The sequence below is a fragment of the Pseudonaja textilis genome, chromosome 8, assembly GCF_049901715.1.
Source record: "Pseudonaja textilis isolate UNSWEBS1 chromosome 8, rPseTex1.2, whole genome shotgun sequence".
Classification (NCBI taxonomy): domain Eukaryota; kingdom Metazoa; phylum Chordata; class Lepidosauria; order Squamata; family Elapidae; genus Pseudonaja; species Pseudonaja textilis.
Genome location: NC_141997.1, coordinates 6455079 through 6470956, shown reverse-complemented (window position 1 = coordinate 6470956; position 15878 = coordinate 6455079). Strand labels below are relative to the sequence as shown.

Here is a 15878-nt window from a genome sequence, read left to right as displayed (position 1 = left end):
AATCTTTACTACCGGTTCAGTGGCTTGGTGGGCGTGGCATGGCTTGGTGGGTATGGCAGGGGAAGGATATTGCAAAATCTCCATTCCCATCCCACTCCTGGGGGAAGATTACTGCAAAATGCCATTCCTTTCCCACCCCACTAACCTGCTTTCCAGCTCCATTCTCCTGTGCAGGGCAACAAAAGAAGACCTAGCCAGTCAGCTGGGACTTGTGAGGCAGAGACTAGGTGGGGGCAGGGCCAGTCAGAGATGGTATTTGCTGGTTCTCCAAACTATTCAAAATTTCTGTTTCAAAATTTCTGATTCTCCAGAACCAGTCAGAACCTGCTGAATACTACCTCTGCTCTGGAGGCCAAAAAAACACCCATTTTTGGCCTGCAAAATGCCTCTGGACACTGGGGAGGGCAAAAACGGGATGCACAGAGGCTTTGGAAGGCTAAAAATGGGCCCATATTCACTATATAAGACGCACAGATATTTCCACCTACTTTTTTCTGGGGATTATAATCCTCATCTCACTCTTACTCTAAACCATTTAACTAAGATCAAGTATTTCTGTATGAATAAAAATAATTGATCTGATTGTATGAAAAATAGTATTTTTTTCAGGTTTATCACAATGGGATCTAAAAATGCCAGGAAACAAACTTACGGTAACACTGCTATTAATTCCTCACTTAGTATATTCCCTTAACTATTTCTGTCTCTGATTTACTGACAGTTTAAAGAAACAATAATATCAGTCAGATTTTACAATGTTATAAAAAGGACAAAATTAGAGACATCTTTCAAAACTAGATAATAATTCTCAGATACACTAGGAAATTATACTCCATGGATTAGATATTCAAGAAAGTGCCCGCAGCAAACTGCAAATATCAAAATAATGTTTCATATGTAGTGACATCATCAAGCTAATGCCACCATTCTATACTTGTTTCCTGAAACAACTATGTCACATTTGCAAATCAACATTGTCTCCTTTGCCCTTCCCACAAATGCCCACAATTATAACTCTAGGAAAGACTTTCAGAGAAACTTTAGACAAATAAATACATTAAAGATGCTTGGAACAGGCTACATTTGAAGAGTCTGGCTGAGCCCTCAGTCTATTATTTCTGGTATAAATTAATTCAATACAAGTAAGACTATCAGGAATCATACAGGATGAGTATGTTTGCTGACTAAAATATATTTACATTTCTAATCTTTCTTCTTCCCAAGCCTCAGGGAACAAAGTAGCTATCTAAACATATGCAAAAACATAGCATACAACAAAAGACAACAATCCTACAATGAGTAGCTGCTGCAGAACACCCTGTTCACCTTGGATCATTAAAACCTATGTCATTGTATTACATTGGCAAGTTGCTCCATGACTATGTTTCTACCTATAGGCATTTGGCCCTTGAGCTAGCACAGACTTCATGCCAGAGTGACCTTTGTGTACAACAGTTTATTCAAGAGCATTGTCAGAAGCCAGTAATAGTAGTAAATGTATGTTGAACACTGGTTTGTGACTAGATAAGGAGTAAACTAAAGGACAGCTATTTGAACATTTATATTTGAATCTTTTTATTTTCTTTCCTGTATATATACACATACTAGCAGGGTACCTGTGCTTCGCTATGAAACTGTGATTGGGCAAGTTTTGGGGGAGGAAAATAAGGGGGGGAAATTGTGCCTCTGCCTACCAGCATACATCGCTATTCATCTGGCTAGTGTCCTGTCAGTGTGTGAAAAAGTTCAGGGCTGTTTGGAAACTGAAACAGTATTTGCTGTGTGAGCAAAAAGGAGACAGAAAGGAGCCTGGGCATGACTTAGCTCATCTGCAGTTGGAACAAATGTCTTTTCAGGTGGGGAGGGGAAGTAGAACTCCTTAGCATCAGAGCATGTTAATAATAATATAGAAAATACTAATGCTCTGATGGTCATTTTGAAAAATCCTTTGTTAGTGAAGTTCTTGTGCCAACTTCTTGCCCACACAGCAAATACTGTTTCAGTTTCCAAACAGCCCTCAACTCTCTCTCACACTGACAGGACGCTAGCCAAATGAATACCGATGTATGCTGGTAGGCAGAGGCACATTTTTTCACCCTTATTTTCCTCCCCCAAAACTTGCCCGAACACATAGTTTCATACTGAAGCACGGGTACCGTACCCTTCAGATATTTTTCCTTCTCTCCCCCACCCCAACTTGTATGAAAGTCATTCTTTTAAAAATCCCTAAACGTCTCAATAATGCTGTCCTGTTCTCTGTTGTATTGGTTACTGTTCAACTGTTGTTCGGTTATACCTAAATTATTTATATTTGAAGAAAAAAAGACACAATTGAAGACAAAACCCACAAGGAAACCAAATGTGTCAGATTTCCAAAATTTTTATCCAAAAGCTGCTGATTCCTCTTCTCTTGTTTTTTATTAGCACATGCTTTTTATTAGCACATGCTCATCACAAAATGTCCATCCCATTAACATCATATTTCTACTTCTCTGATGCCATCTTTTTCAGACAGGTCATTGTATATATATTCTTATAAGAACTGAGGCACTGCATAGGGGTTTATGAAGGAAATATTTACAACATACTGACCAGAAGTCTCCAGTGATATAAGAAAAATGCTATATGAGGTACACCAGCTAGACATGAATAATGTAACACACATATAAGCATGTAATATTGTATCTGAGCCCAACTGTATCCCATAATCTTTAGCTAAAGAAGCAATCTGGGAATTCTGCTTTAGACCAGGGAATCAAAGTTAACATTAGTTACGTTGCTCTGATCCCAAATCCATTCTCTCCCGATAGCTACTACAGAAGCAAAGGTAGATCAGCCTCTTTTTGAGGTGCTGAGAAAAACTTCAATTCTTTTCATGTTCAGTGTGAGAAATCTCTTCTAAGCTTGATTCCAACATGATTTCTTGCAGGTGAGAAAATGAAAAGCTATGACATATTTTTCTCTGGATTATGGCCCACTTGATCATATGGCAGGATTATTACCCCAGAGAAGTGGTATAATCTGATTGTCAAAGACAAAGACATAGTAGAGGGAAGGCTCAGAGCAAAATGAAAATCCAATTGTTTAAAACCCAGTTTTTTAAAAAAATTGGTGGACACTGAATGCTACTGTACCACATATACTAAGATCTATCAAATAGTAAAAGAATCCTAAATCCTTTAGGATTGGTTCTTATTGCTGGGTTGTCATTGTATAAAATTGCTAGGATTTTATTTTAGAACAGTTAGCTGAATAAAAAGTTTAAGGCAACTTTGTCTACAGTATTTAGAGGAACTATAAAATTTGTAGGTTTCTATATTGGCAAGCAATCTGTTTTTCTTTTATTTTTTTCATTCTTTTCTTTTTATAAAAAAGGTCATTTTGCCTTTATGGAGGCAGTGAAAGTAGGCTTAATTATTTTCCCTGTTGAGAATAGACCACAACTATTTAAGACATAATTAACAATAGGATGTCAGTTAGTGGTTGTACTTTTTTGCTGGTTTTTATGCCTGGAGAGTTTCACTGTTCCAAATTAGTTTTAATGGGGGCACTGTACTAATCAAATTGACAATCATGACCGGAAGCAACCATAAAACTGTTTGGAGAACAAAAATAAACAGCAAACATCTCACCACAAATAGATGCCAAATATTCTGTATGCATGTATTCTAGTTTTGTATGATAGGATTATGAATGATGTCCCATTGCATTCGAAATGCTCAAAAATAAAGTTAGAAGTCTTGTTCTCATACTTATCAGGTAATTATACGGAAGGTTGCTGAAATGATCTTCACGTTCTTCTTGTTTCTTTGCCCTGCCTGATGACCTTTGAGTAGAGGAAATTGTTGTAACTATAAAATAATCTCATAAAAAGGAGATGGTTTTGAGATCTATTCCCTTTTAACATTGGTTGTTTTAAAATTGGCTGTCTCCCATACATGTACACTCTTAATATTCTGCTTAAGTTCTAATATGCCATGACTAATTTTGCAAAGCTATGTATTAATGATTAAACTAAAATCTATGAGAGTTATCAACATTTAATGTCAAAAATTTAAATGTAAATAAGGTGTCCCCAATCAGATTTACAAATTAACAGAGTTGGAAGGGATCTTGTAGGTCCAACCCCCTGCCCAAACATGAGACCCTACACCATTTCTGACAAATGGCAGTCCAATCTCTTTTTGAAAGCCCCCAGTGGTGAAGCTCCCACAACTTCTGAAGGCAAGCTGTTCCATTGGTTGATGGTTCTTAATTATGTGGAGATTCTTTCTCCCTCCACCCATATCCAACACCAAGACCTACCTTGTATAGTCAAAAGGCTTTCATAGTATACATGGCAAGGGAATTCTGCTTCTACCAATCCAGTTGCTCATGGATTAATATGATACTACTTATTATATTTTATTACCTCAGAAGAGACATTTATGGATCTCTTGTGAAAAACTACAAGGTCCTTTGACATTTTTAAAAAATATTAATCCTATTTGCCTATGGGTAAATATGATTTGTGAATAACCTCATGTGAAGGTTTGAGTTTTTGAAGTTGTTTGTTGTTTAATTTACAGAAATGTATGCAATAACTGGAAGCAAGTTAAAAACTAAGAATTTAAGCATAAGCAACCAAATTTGCTTGCTCCCCTAAAGATCTTACCACAGATTGTGAAATCAAATTTAAATGTGAAATAGTATGCCTTAAAGCCAGCTTTCCAACCTGCTTCTCTCCAGAGGTGTTTGGTTGCAGCTTCCAGAAACCTAAAACAGCTTAGCCTAACACTTTAAAAAGCAGCTATTGGGGAAAAATAGTTTAGAAAGGAAAGGGTATATAGGGAGTCCTCAATTTACAAAGTTGAACAAAATTTTCTGTTGCTAAACAAGAGAGTTGCTAAGTGAGTTTTGCCCTATTTTATGACCTTTCTTGCCATCGTTAAGTGAACCACTGTAGTTGTGAAAATTGGTAACACAGTTGTTAAGTGAGAAGATTTGTTTGTCAGAAGATTACAAAAGGTGATCACATGACCTTGGACACTGCAACTGTCATAAATATGAACCAGTTACCAAGCATCCAGATTTTGATCACATGATCAAGGTGATGTTGCAGCAATCATGAGTGTGAAAAATGGCCATAAGTCACTTTTTTCAGTACTGTAATATTGTATCTATAAAGTTTCACAATAGTTTACCTGTAACAGGTAATCCTCAGCTTACAAACATTTGTTTAGCATGCTAAATGAAGAGATCAGACTAGAAGAAGTTATTGTGGCGATAAACAAAAAAACAATAAGGCATCAAGACCAGATGGACTTCCAGCAGAGTTATGTAAAATAAGAAGAAACTTTAGGCAATAGGCTACTTAAAATATTTAATGCGGTCTTGGAAGAGGCGAAAATACCACAAACATGGAGAGAAGTGACCATTACAATAATCCCTAAAGGAAACACAGACCAGACAGACATTAAAAACTATAGACCAATATCTCTGTTAAATGTGGATTCTAAGATCTTTGTATCAATAATAGCTGACAGATTTTTAAAAAATTTGAATGAATTTATACATGCTGATCAAAATGGTTTTCTTCCACTTAAAAACAACCTAAGGATAATCCTAGATGCTCTAGAATATTATGAAGAACATAGTGGAGACTAGGTGGCACTACTATTTCTGGATGCCCAAAAGGCATTTGACAACGTTAAACGGGATTTTATCTTACAATAACTTAGATACATGGACTTTGGGCAGAAATTTTTAAATACAATGTTGGCTATACATAGCAACCAGGAAGCAAAATATTAATCAATGAGGAAATGACAAAAAAATTAAAATCCAAAAGGGAACGAGGCAGGGATGTCCACTATTGCCACTTTTGTTTATACTAACACTAGGAGTATTAACCAGGATAATCAGAAAAGAAACACAAATAAAGGGCTTAGAAATAAAGAAGTTTTTAAGTTACAAGCATTTGCGGATGACCTAGTTTTCATCCTAGAAGAACCACAAAAATCAGGACTAAAACGTATAGAAACAGTAGAAGAATATGAAGAGGTTGTGGGGTTGAAATTAATAAGGAAAAAATTAAAATAATCGCTAAGAATATGATGAACAAACAAAAAGAAACACTAAGACAATGGGCATCCAGATAGTTAATAAGATAAAATATTCGGGGATTACGATATCGGCAAGATGTACAACAATCAAGGAAGATATTCTGTATTACTGAAATGTGTAACAGAAGATTTGGAACAGTGGGGAAATTTAAGGTTATCTTTTATGGGCAGAATAGCGGTTATAAAGATGAATGTATTTCCAAAATTACTTTTTCTCTTTCAAAATATTCCCATAAAATTAGATAAAAAATTCTTCAGTGATTTGAACAAATTATCATTGAAATTTATGTGGCAAGGGGAAAAACCCGGGATTAAATTAAAATTGTTGCAGGATGCTAAAGGAAGAAGGGGGTTTGGCTTGCCCGATTGGGAAATTTATCATCAAGCTGCTATGCTTACTTGGGTGAAGAACTGGATAACTCTCAACAATAGAAGGATGTTAGCGCTAGAAGGCCACAGTTTACAGGCCGAATGGCATGCCTTTGTATGGCAAGGTAGAAAAGAGGCCAACCAATATTTTCAAAGGCTTATGCCCTGATCAGGCAGACATTACTATCGACATGGAATAAAACAAAACAACAAATATATATAGGAGCACATATATTGTTACCTACTCTTGAAGCTTTAGTATATCCAAACCTGCTTGGCCGAGGGAAAATTATTACATACAAAAACATTTTAAATGAGGCAGGACATTTGAAATCAAGGCAGGAATTAAAAGAACAAGGGGTGGACCTGGAACGGTGGGCTTACTTAGAAGTTCAATCACAATACAGAAAGATATGAAAGAAAGGGGAATTAGCAGACAGAAAACAAAATTAGATGAAATATTACTGGGAGCCGATGACAAATTGATAAGGAAAATGTATAGACTTTTATTGAATTATAAATTAGACAAGGAACAAGTAAAAGAAACGATGTTGGCTTGGGTGAAAAATATTGGACATAGTATCAATTTGGACAAGTAGCAAACCCTATGGGAGAGAAATAAAAATAATAATATTAGCTACATCATATAAAGAAAATTTATACAAAATATTTTATAGGTGGCATCTCCCACCAACAAAATTAGCTAAGATGAATCAAAATGTTTCACCTGTTTGTTGGAAATGCATCCAGGAATGTGGATCATATTACTACACATGGTGGTCATGTAAGAAAGCCCAGGAATTTTGGCGTAAAATGGTTAGAAGAGATCGGTGAGCTTAAAGTCAAGTATAAACCAGAATTTTTCCTGCTGGGAATCATTACAGAGAGATCCAATAAGGAACTGACATATCTAATAATACATGTGATTACGGCAGCAAGCTTAGCTTATGTTCAAAAGTGGAAAGATAAAGAAATTCCTGATGAAAGCAAAGTAATTAAAAAGATATGGATATGCACTGAAATGAACAAATTAACTTTGGAAATAAAAAAATAAGGATGAGACTGAATATTACAAAGTATGGGATAAATTCTACCAATGGGGGGAAATAAAATAAGACAAGGTTGGATAGAAGACTAGAAATATGGAAATTTGTTGAAATGTGCAAATGTATATGTTATGTAAATATGTATTATATGTTACATATGATAGATATTCATGACGAACAGGCTTGTCAGGACAATCATACTATCTTCATTCTTTTTAATGTTTTATTCAATAAAAATTATAATAAAAAAACCATTTGTTTAGAACAGTCACTAAACAAATGTTTGTAAGTTGAGGAATACAGGTAAACTTATAAAACTTTGTAGATACAATATTTAAGAATTAACTTGACATTTGTGGTGATCTTTACATAATTGGCTTTTTAATTTATTTTTAAAATAGCACATGAAGGCAGATAGAATTAAAGTATCTTATCTTTTAAAATGGCATTGCTATTCTGATTAGAAGTATTTTTACCTAAAGGCTTATAATATTGGCAGGCTCAGTACTTGCATTCTCATTAGCTCAATCAAGCCCTCTAGAAATAAACTGAACATATTAATCAGAGGCCAACTAATTTATCAATGTGTACACTAGATGGCAGTCTAGGAAGGCTTGGGCATTCAGCATGAACCCAGAAAGATATTTGTAATCTTTTGCCATGGTTCCAGATTAATTCTATGAAAACAGACCTACCTGACATATCCCACTTTCTTCAGGCATTAATGTTGAATTTGTTACAGTAGCACACAAACCCCAACACTTGTGGTAACTGCTCAATCTTATATTCAGTTGCCCTTTCAAAGAATGCATGAATAATGTTATCCTTTTAACTGCAATAAATGTCACCAAAGCAGGACCTCTGTACTGATTCTTGTTTACCACAGGAATGTACCCAAGCATCTAAAATGGGCTATCTGTACCAATTAGGAGGCTGTGATTAATCAGTTCAGCACTAAAAACTTGGCAAAAATGGTAAGTATAACAATGATAGGACAAGAGAAATGGCTTGCAGGAAGTATTGATCAGAATCCCTGCAATAACCTCTCTTGATCATTTTAGAGGGAAATTTTAGCTATCGTGGTTGCAGAGATAACATTCTGAAGGTTAAGCAAAGAAAATGCAGAAATGTGTGTTTAAATGTGCAACAGCCCAAAAGAAATGTTCTGATTTTCTGAATAAGTTCAGCTTTCAAAGATTGGTTTTGGTGGTATTATAATGTAACAGTAATTTAAATAAATACTTATAGGATTGCACTGCATGAAAACAAAGCATATCAAATATCAAAATAGAAAGCAGTGCAATTACATACAATTATATAAACAAAAAGCATTTAACATAATCCATCATAATTTTTCCCTCAGACTAAATAAACATGGTCCAAGACTCAGTACAAAAAAGTGGGTGAAGAGATGGTGAATATTAAAGAGGAGAACACTGGAGATCAAACACTTGCCCTATGACAATCTGTAGGTCACAGTAGAATCAGCAGAATTCCCCTAATGCACAGATATGTATCAATGAAGGCAATCTAGAAGTACAAGTAGTCCCCAACTTACAACCACAATTGAGTCCAAAATTTCCATTGCTAAGACAGTTTTCAATTGAATTTTGACCCATTTTACGATGTTTCTTGCCACAGTTCTTAAATGAATCACTTGTTAAGTTGTTCTTAATCAGTAACATGGTTGTTAAGTGGATATGGCTTCCCCATTAACTTTGCTTGTCTGAGATTTGAGATTTGTTGACATTAACACCCAAATTTCTCAGCAATTGTCAGGTGATTAAAGTCTGTCCAACTTTTTCTGAGGCAAAAATCATTTTATGGCTGAGAACAAGTAGGGGCTTATCCCAATCCTCTTTCAGTATCTTTTTTTTCAAAGTGCTGTATAATTTGCTATGTAAATAGAACAGTGGTAGTTTTGGAGGACATTGGGACACTGAAAGCTGATTTACAAAGATGACATAATATGTTGCAAAAATTCATAAAAAGAGTAATGTATAGGAAATGACCAGGCTGAAACTGAGGGAGACATTAAACACATCAGTCATGAGTCCCTTCAGGCCCACAAAAGATCTAAGTCCAGCCCATCATGAATATCTTTGATTCTTATCTACCACCAATTTGCTTTGACCATTGGTAGTTCAGATTCTTGCAGAGAACTTAAGCTTGCAATAAATCTTTATACTCATTTGAACTACCTGGATTTCTTAATTATCCCAGCATTTGACATTATGTACATATGGTAGGTAAAGGAGTCCCTTGTCTAGTTTTTCACTCCACCAGACATACCCAACTATAAGGGATGGTGCTCAGCTCCATTTCAAAGCCATTGAGCCAGCGCTGTACATGTGGTACATATGTGTATATCTTCCATTGTTAAAATAACTGTATATTGGGTATCCTTAATAGCCAAAATTTTATAGAGAAGTAAAACTCTAATTTTTGCTATGATGCTAAATCAGTTATTTAGACTGGACTCCCATAACCACCTGTCAACCACCTTGTTGGTAAGTGCAGCAAAAGAAACTCCTGGACATTATTTTACCAAGAGTATAACTTTACTGATAATTTCACATAGGCACAGAAATAGCAAAGCCAGTTCTAAAGTTTTCATTGTCCACCAATCAATTGTATTCATTTTATTTAGGAAACATTTGGGACCACTCTTGAATTTCCCCATTTTGGGGGGTGTTAGGACCATTCTGACTCCCGGGCTGCATTGGCTCACTTGAATTGCTCAACTCCTTCCCAAGCCTCCTTTGCATTCCAATCCTTTCCCTCCACCCTCCCTTTTTCTGGTTGAGAGCAAAGGTATGTGGCAAGTCAGCCATGACACCACTAATCTGACTGAATTTACCTAGAAAAATCAATTGGATTTAGTATTGATTAGTTACTTATAGAATCAAAATAATATACATGTAACTAGTCTAGTGAAACAGATACCTAAAGTGTTTTATATCTTAAAAGTTTAAATATAGTGATCAATATACAGTATATTTCTTCCATAGCTTTATTCATGGCAAAAGTATAATAATATTTCAGTTCATTCATGTCTATCATCTAAATTATTGTCTAGGCCAGGCAGCCTCTTGGTTCCATGCATATAGAATTTTGCACAGAATTATGAATTCTATGAATAATCAATCTAACTTACCTTTCTGACTTAGAAATATCTCTTGCCTTTGTGTTTCACACAGCATTGTGACTGATGCAGAATGTAGCACCTTGATCCATTTTTGAAAATAAATATTGGGATATCATAGTTATCCAAATCATATGAAGGTGTATCCATTTTCAAACATTAATCCCAAAATATGCTCTTTTTAAAAACAAGCATTTTCATTGTGTGAAAAGACCCATCTGTACATTTTGACAGCATCCACAAGGCTTTTTCTGAGCATATGTATCAAGGAAAACAAAGGAGAAAAAATTATTTGTGCCATGGCTTAAATTAATCATCATTGCATCCTACATAACATAGACTTCATGTTTAAGTTTTTTGTTTAACTGCAGTATCAATAAAATATTATTGAAGTTTCTTTACCTTTGGTTACTCTTAAATCATCACAAAGTAAAGCCATGGCATGAAAAATACATAATTTAATGTAATTGGATAACTTGTTAGCATAATTTTTCTTGGCTAAAAGTTTCCTTGCACAGATTATTACCAGCAATAATTATTGTAGTTCCATTTTTAAAAACAACTTTCATGTCAGTGTATATGAACATTTGCTTATGCCAGACAATTTCTTCCTAAATTACCCAGGTCATGCAATGCACAATTAGCTATATCCTTATTTGAAGGAGTCACCTGACTTTCTAATTGTATAACATTACAGTGCTCTTTTCTTCATTCCAGGGCATGGATTATATGGAACTTTTGAAATGTTATCCTCTTGGAGGAAAACTAGAGAAGACCAACATGTAAAAGAGAGAACTGCAGCTGTGTTCGCAGATTCCATGCTCTCCTTTTCTCTCACCACTGCCATGTATCTGGTGACTTTTGGAATTGGTGCAAGCCCTTTCACCAACATTGAAGCAGCCAGGATCTTCTGCTGCAATTCTTGTATTGCAATTTTCTTCAACTACCTCTATGTACTCTCCTTTTATGGTTCCAGCCTTGTGTTTACTGGCTACATAGAAAACAACTACCAGCATAGTATCTTCTGCCGAAAGGTACCAAAACCAGAGGCATTGCAAGAGAAGCCTGCTTGGTATAGGTTTCTTCTGACAGCCAAATTTAGTGAGGATACAGCAGAATCAGAGGAAACAAACAGTTACGAAAGCCACCTTTTGGTGTATTTCCTCAAGCGTTATTACTGTGACTGGATAACAAACACGTATGTCAAGCCTTTTGTAGTTCTCTTTTACCTTATTTATATTTCCTTTGCCTTAATGGGCTACTTGCAGGTCAGTGAAGAATCCGATCTCAGTAACATTGTAGCAACTGCGACACAAACCATGGAGTACACTGCTGCTCAGCAGAAGTACTTCAGCAATTACAGCCCTGTCATTGGGTTTTATATTTATGAATCAATAGAATATTGGAATGTGACCGTTCAAGATGACATGCTAGAGTATACTAAGGGGTTTGTACGGATATCTTGGTTTGAGAGCTATTTGAATTATCTGAGAAAACTCAACATATCTACTGGATTATCTAAAAAGAATTTTACCAATATGCTGAGGAACTCCTTTCTGAAAGCTCCCCAATTTGCCCATTTTTCAGAGGATATCATTTTTTCCAAAAAATACAATAATGAAGTTGAAGTGGTGGCCTCTCGAATGTTCTTGGTAGCTAAGACCATGGATACCAAACGAGAAGAGCTTTATCACCTCCTGGAAACCTTACGAAAGCTCTCTCTCAAATCTAAAGTGAAGTTCATTGTTTTCAACCCATCCTTTGTCTACATGGATCGTTATGCCTCCTATGTGGGTGGCCCTTTGCAGAACTCCTGTATTAGTGCTTTATTCCTGCTCTTCTTCTCTGCATTCCTAGTGGCAGATTCTCTCATCAATGTATGGCTCACACTCACCGTTGCCTCAGTCGAATTTGGAGTTATAGGTTTTATGACTCTGTGGAAAGTTGAGCTGGACTGTATTTCTGTGTTGTGTTTAATTTATGGAATTAATTATACAGTTGACAACTGTGCACCTCTCTTGTCAACATTTGTCCTGGGCAAAGATTTCACAAGAACTAAATGGGTAAAGAATGCCCTGGAAGTGCACGGGGTAGCAATTTTACAGAGCTACCTCTGCTACATTGTTGGTCTGATTCCTCTCGCAACTGTGCCTTCAAATCTGACCCGTACACTGTTCAGGTGCTTGTTTTTGATAGCATTAGTCACCTTCTTTCATTGCTTTGCCATTTTACCTGTGATACTAACTTTTCTGCCACCGTCAAAGAAAAAAAGGAAAGAGAAGAAAACTCCTGAGAATCGGGAGGAAATAGAATGTGTTGAAATGGTGGATATGGATAGTACCCGTGTGGTTGACCAAATTACAACAGTCTGACTAGTTGGTTTGTCTTGGTTTTTTTTTTAAAAAAAATAACCACCACCCCTAAATATTGACAAGAGAAAAAATCATATTGATTATAACAATGGGATTTGGATGTCTGTTTTCAAATTAAAACCAGGAGCATCCAGAGCACCATGTGAAGGGGGAAATGTGACTGTTTGTGGATTGGCCTTCACATATAAAGTACAGTGACATTTACATTCACCCAATACAATGAGAGTGTCAACTTGGGTTGCTACCTGAGATAAAGACAATATAGATGGGTTACTAAATAGTATACTGCCGTGTCTGCCCTGCCAATGCTGCTGCCCCTGGGGCAGTGTGTGCCCACACATTGAAAGGTCAACTGTCAAGGCTGAAGAAGCAGTAAGTGTACATTTTGGACACAGAGGCTATATAAAACTTTCAGTACAGCAATAACTCAGTTCCATGAGTCAGCTATTATGGATCTTAGCCATTACATCTAACTTTTATTTCTATTGCTTCTTTTTTTTCTTTTTCTGAATAGAAACATATATGCAAGCTGTTAAACAAAGCAAACCAACAATGGCCAAGAAATTCAAATTAACATAAGGCTAAATAGAGCTATCACTGTTAATCTAGGGTCATTTCGCAGTTGCCTTCTTTTCTGAATTAATAAATATTTTAAAGTGGAATTAATCCCCTATATATATTTAATATCACATAATTTTCTAGCATTTTTAAAGAAAAAAACAAAATTAATAATACATAAAAACACATTCAAGTTATCTGTTACAGCATCACTTTTTCAGTAGGGTTTATTGTTATTCAATAGAGTTGTTTTTTTTTTTTATTATTATTATTATAGGAAACCCTATGCTAGATTTGATAGCATTCTCTGATATGTTAGGAGATCTAATGGCAGGTTGGGAAAGGAATATGTTTAGCAAATCCTACTAAAATCCATGAAACAAGCCTCAGATGCCTACATTTTGTCTCACAAATGTGTGTGTTGTAGAATGTCTTAAACTACCAGCCATTGTTCCAAGATGTACACTATTAGTACACAAAAAGAGGCTCAATACATACATACTATATAACATAAGTCACAATTTTCAACTAGAATTTCTGTCTCTGAAGTCTCTACTATAAACTATAAATCGAAGAAATCAGTTGAACTCTACAGAAAAATGGTTTTGAAGTCGTAATGCTGCAGTCTTTCATGAGGTAATTTTTAAAGGAACTGTTCTAATATAATAAAACATAGTAAATAGTTATCCCTGCCCTCTTGAAATATACAAGATGTGGTGCCAGAAGAGAAAAAGGAATCAAACAATTTACAGTTCTGCAATGAACTAGGCCAGACGGATCCACAAAACACATTCACATCATCTTTGGTGTATCTACTTGGTATATCCCTGATATTTCCTAAAAATAATGTTGCCCTCTATGATACAGAAAAATATCAAATTTGCTTATCATACTGACAACTAACAAATTCTGGAAAATTGCAGTTGACATTACCTACTTGTAGCTTTAGTGCTGGTCATGCTATTAGAGACATAGTAGGTAAAATCTGTACTGAGCAGATGGAACAGAACAGACTATTTCTATTTCTCAAAGTTCCTTCTTAAGTAACATAACCCTGGTGATACTAGTCAGTTCTCTAGATCTGGTACCTTTGGCTTCCCAGAGTTCTCCTTTCTCTTATTATTTGCCCCGAACAAACTGGCAAGTTGAATTAGAATTGTGCAGCAGTAATCACCAAATTACACGATTTTTAACTTTATATTGGCACTGTCCTTTTATGCCAAATCCTCCATACCATTGCAGATATTAAGATTGGCGTGTTGATGTAGCAGATGTGGACCTAAACTGGTCAGTCCCTAGAGATTACTTTCCAGTAGTATTGTCATTGCTGCTGCATGGCAGGGTGAGTTCCCATCATTCACTCAAGCTCCTTGATGGGAACATAAACAGAGCCAAGGGCATCCCCCTGGACAACTGTGGCTAATTCTTTCAACCTGGAAGTGCCTTCAAAGGTGCCTCGGATACCAATGGGATGGGGGCAGTAGAAGAAAAAAACTGGAGTGAGCTTTTGTGCTCCACTACTATAAGTACTCTATTCAAATAACTTACAAAAGGTATATCAAGAACATGACAAGCTTGTAATTCAAACATATTTGAACTTTTCTATATCACAGACTTTTCCAGCAAGTGATTGGACAAATAGCAAGGATACATACGCTGAATCATTTGCCGGAAAAAAACAGTGCACACTGAATTTGTTTTGTTCATTTTCAGATAGATATTCTAGCATTGTTATAATAAACAGCTTCTTCTATTGTTATTACCCTCTGAAATATCTGCTATGTAGTAAGTTAAAATGTTTTGTTTCATTATCAAATAATTTTCTTCAAAAGGGGACAACTTTATTCCTGCCAAACCCTTTTTCTTCCCAATATGAAAAACACCACAGCATTCTTTCTCTCCCAGCATTCAGGTTGGCGAGCTGCTACATGCATAAAATATCTGTAAAATATGCAGTAGCTACTGCCATATAAATTGTTTTGAGAAAATTCTTGAAATTCACAATTGCCAAAACTAAATGTGCTTTTAAGTGTACAAACTAGCTGAAGGAATTTAGTTCTTTGCTCCCAATTGTTAAATGAAGGCCCAATGATATCTATGACTTTGTCTTCTTTTATAAAAAAAATTAAATTAATGCATAACAGCTTCATGTATAATCAGGGGTGGGATTCTTCCAGTTCGCACTTATTCGCTAGAACTGGTTGTTAACATTCTAAGCAGTTCAGAGAACCCGTTGTTAGAAGAAATTACTGGCCTAATCCTGTAAGGAAGGCAGGAAGGAAAC

General features: G+C 35.7%; 1 protein-coding gene across 1 annotated transcript in view; it reads left to right on the top strand.

The window, feature by feature from the left end:
- Window positions 1-14278, top strand: part of PTCHD1 (patched domain containing 1) — an 83089-nt gene extending 68811 nt beyond the window's left edge. The window contains exon 3 of the mRNA XM_026714279.2: window positions 11382-14278. Coding sequence (XP_026570064.2) covers window positions 11382-13036 — 1655 coding nt within the window. The 3' untranslated portion in view covers window positions 13037-14278. The remainder of the gene's footprint in view (window positions 1-11381) is intronic.
- Window positions 14279-15878: the final 1600 nt, after the last annotated feature.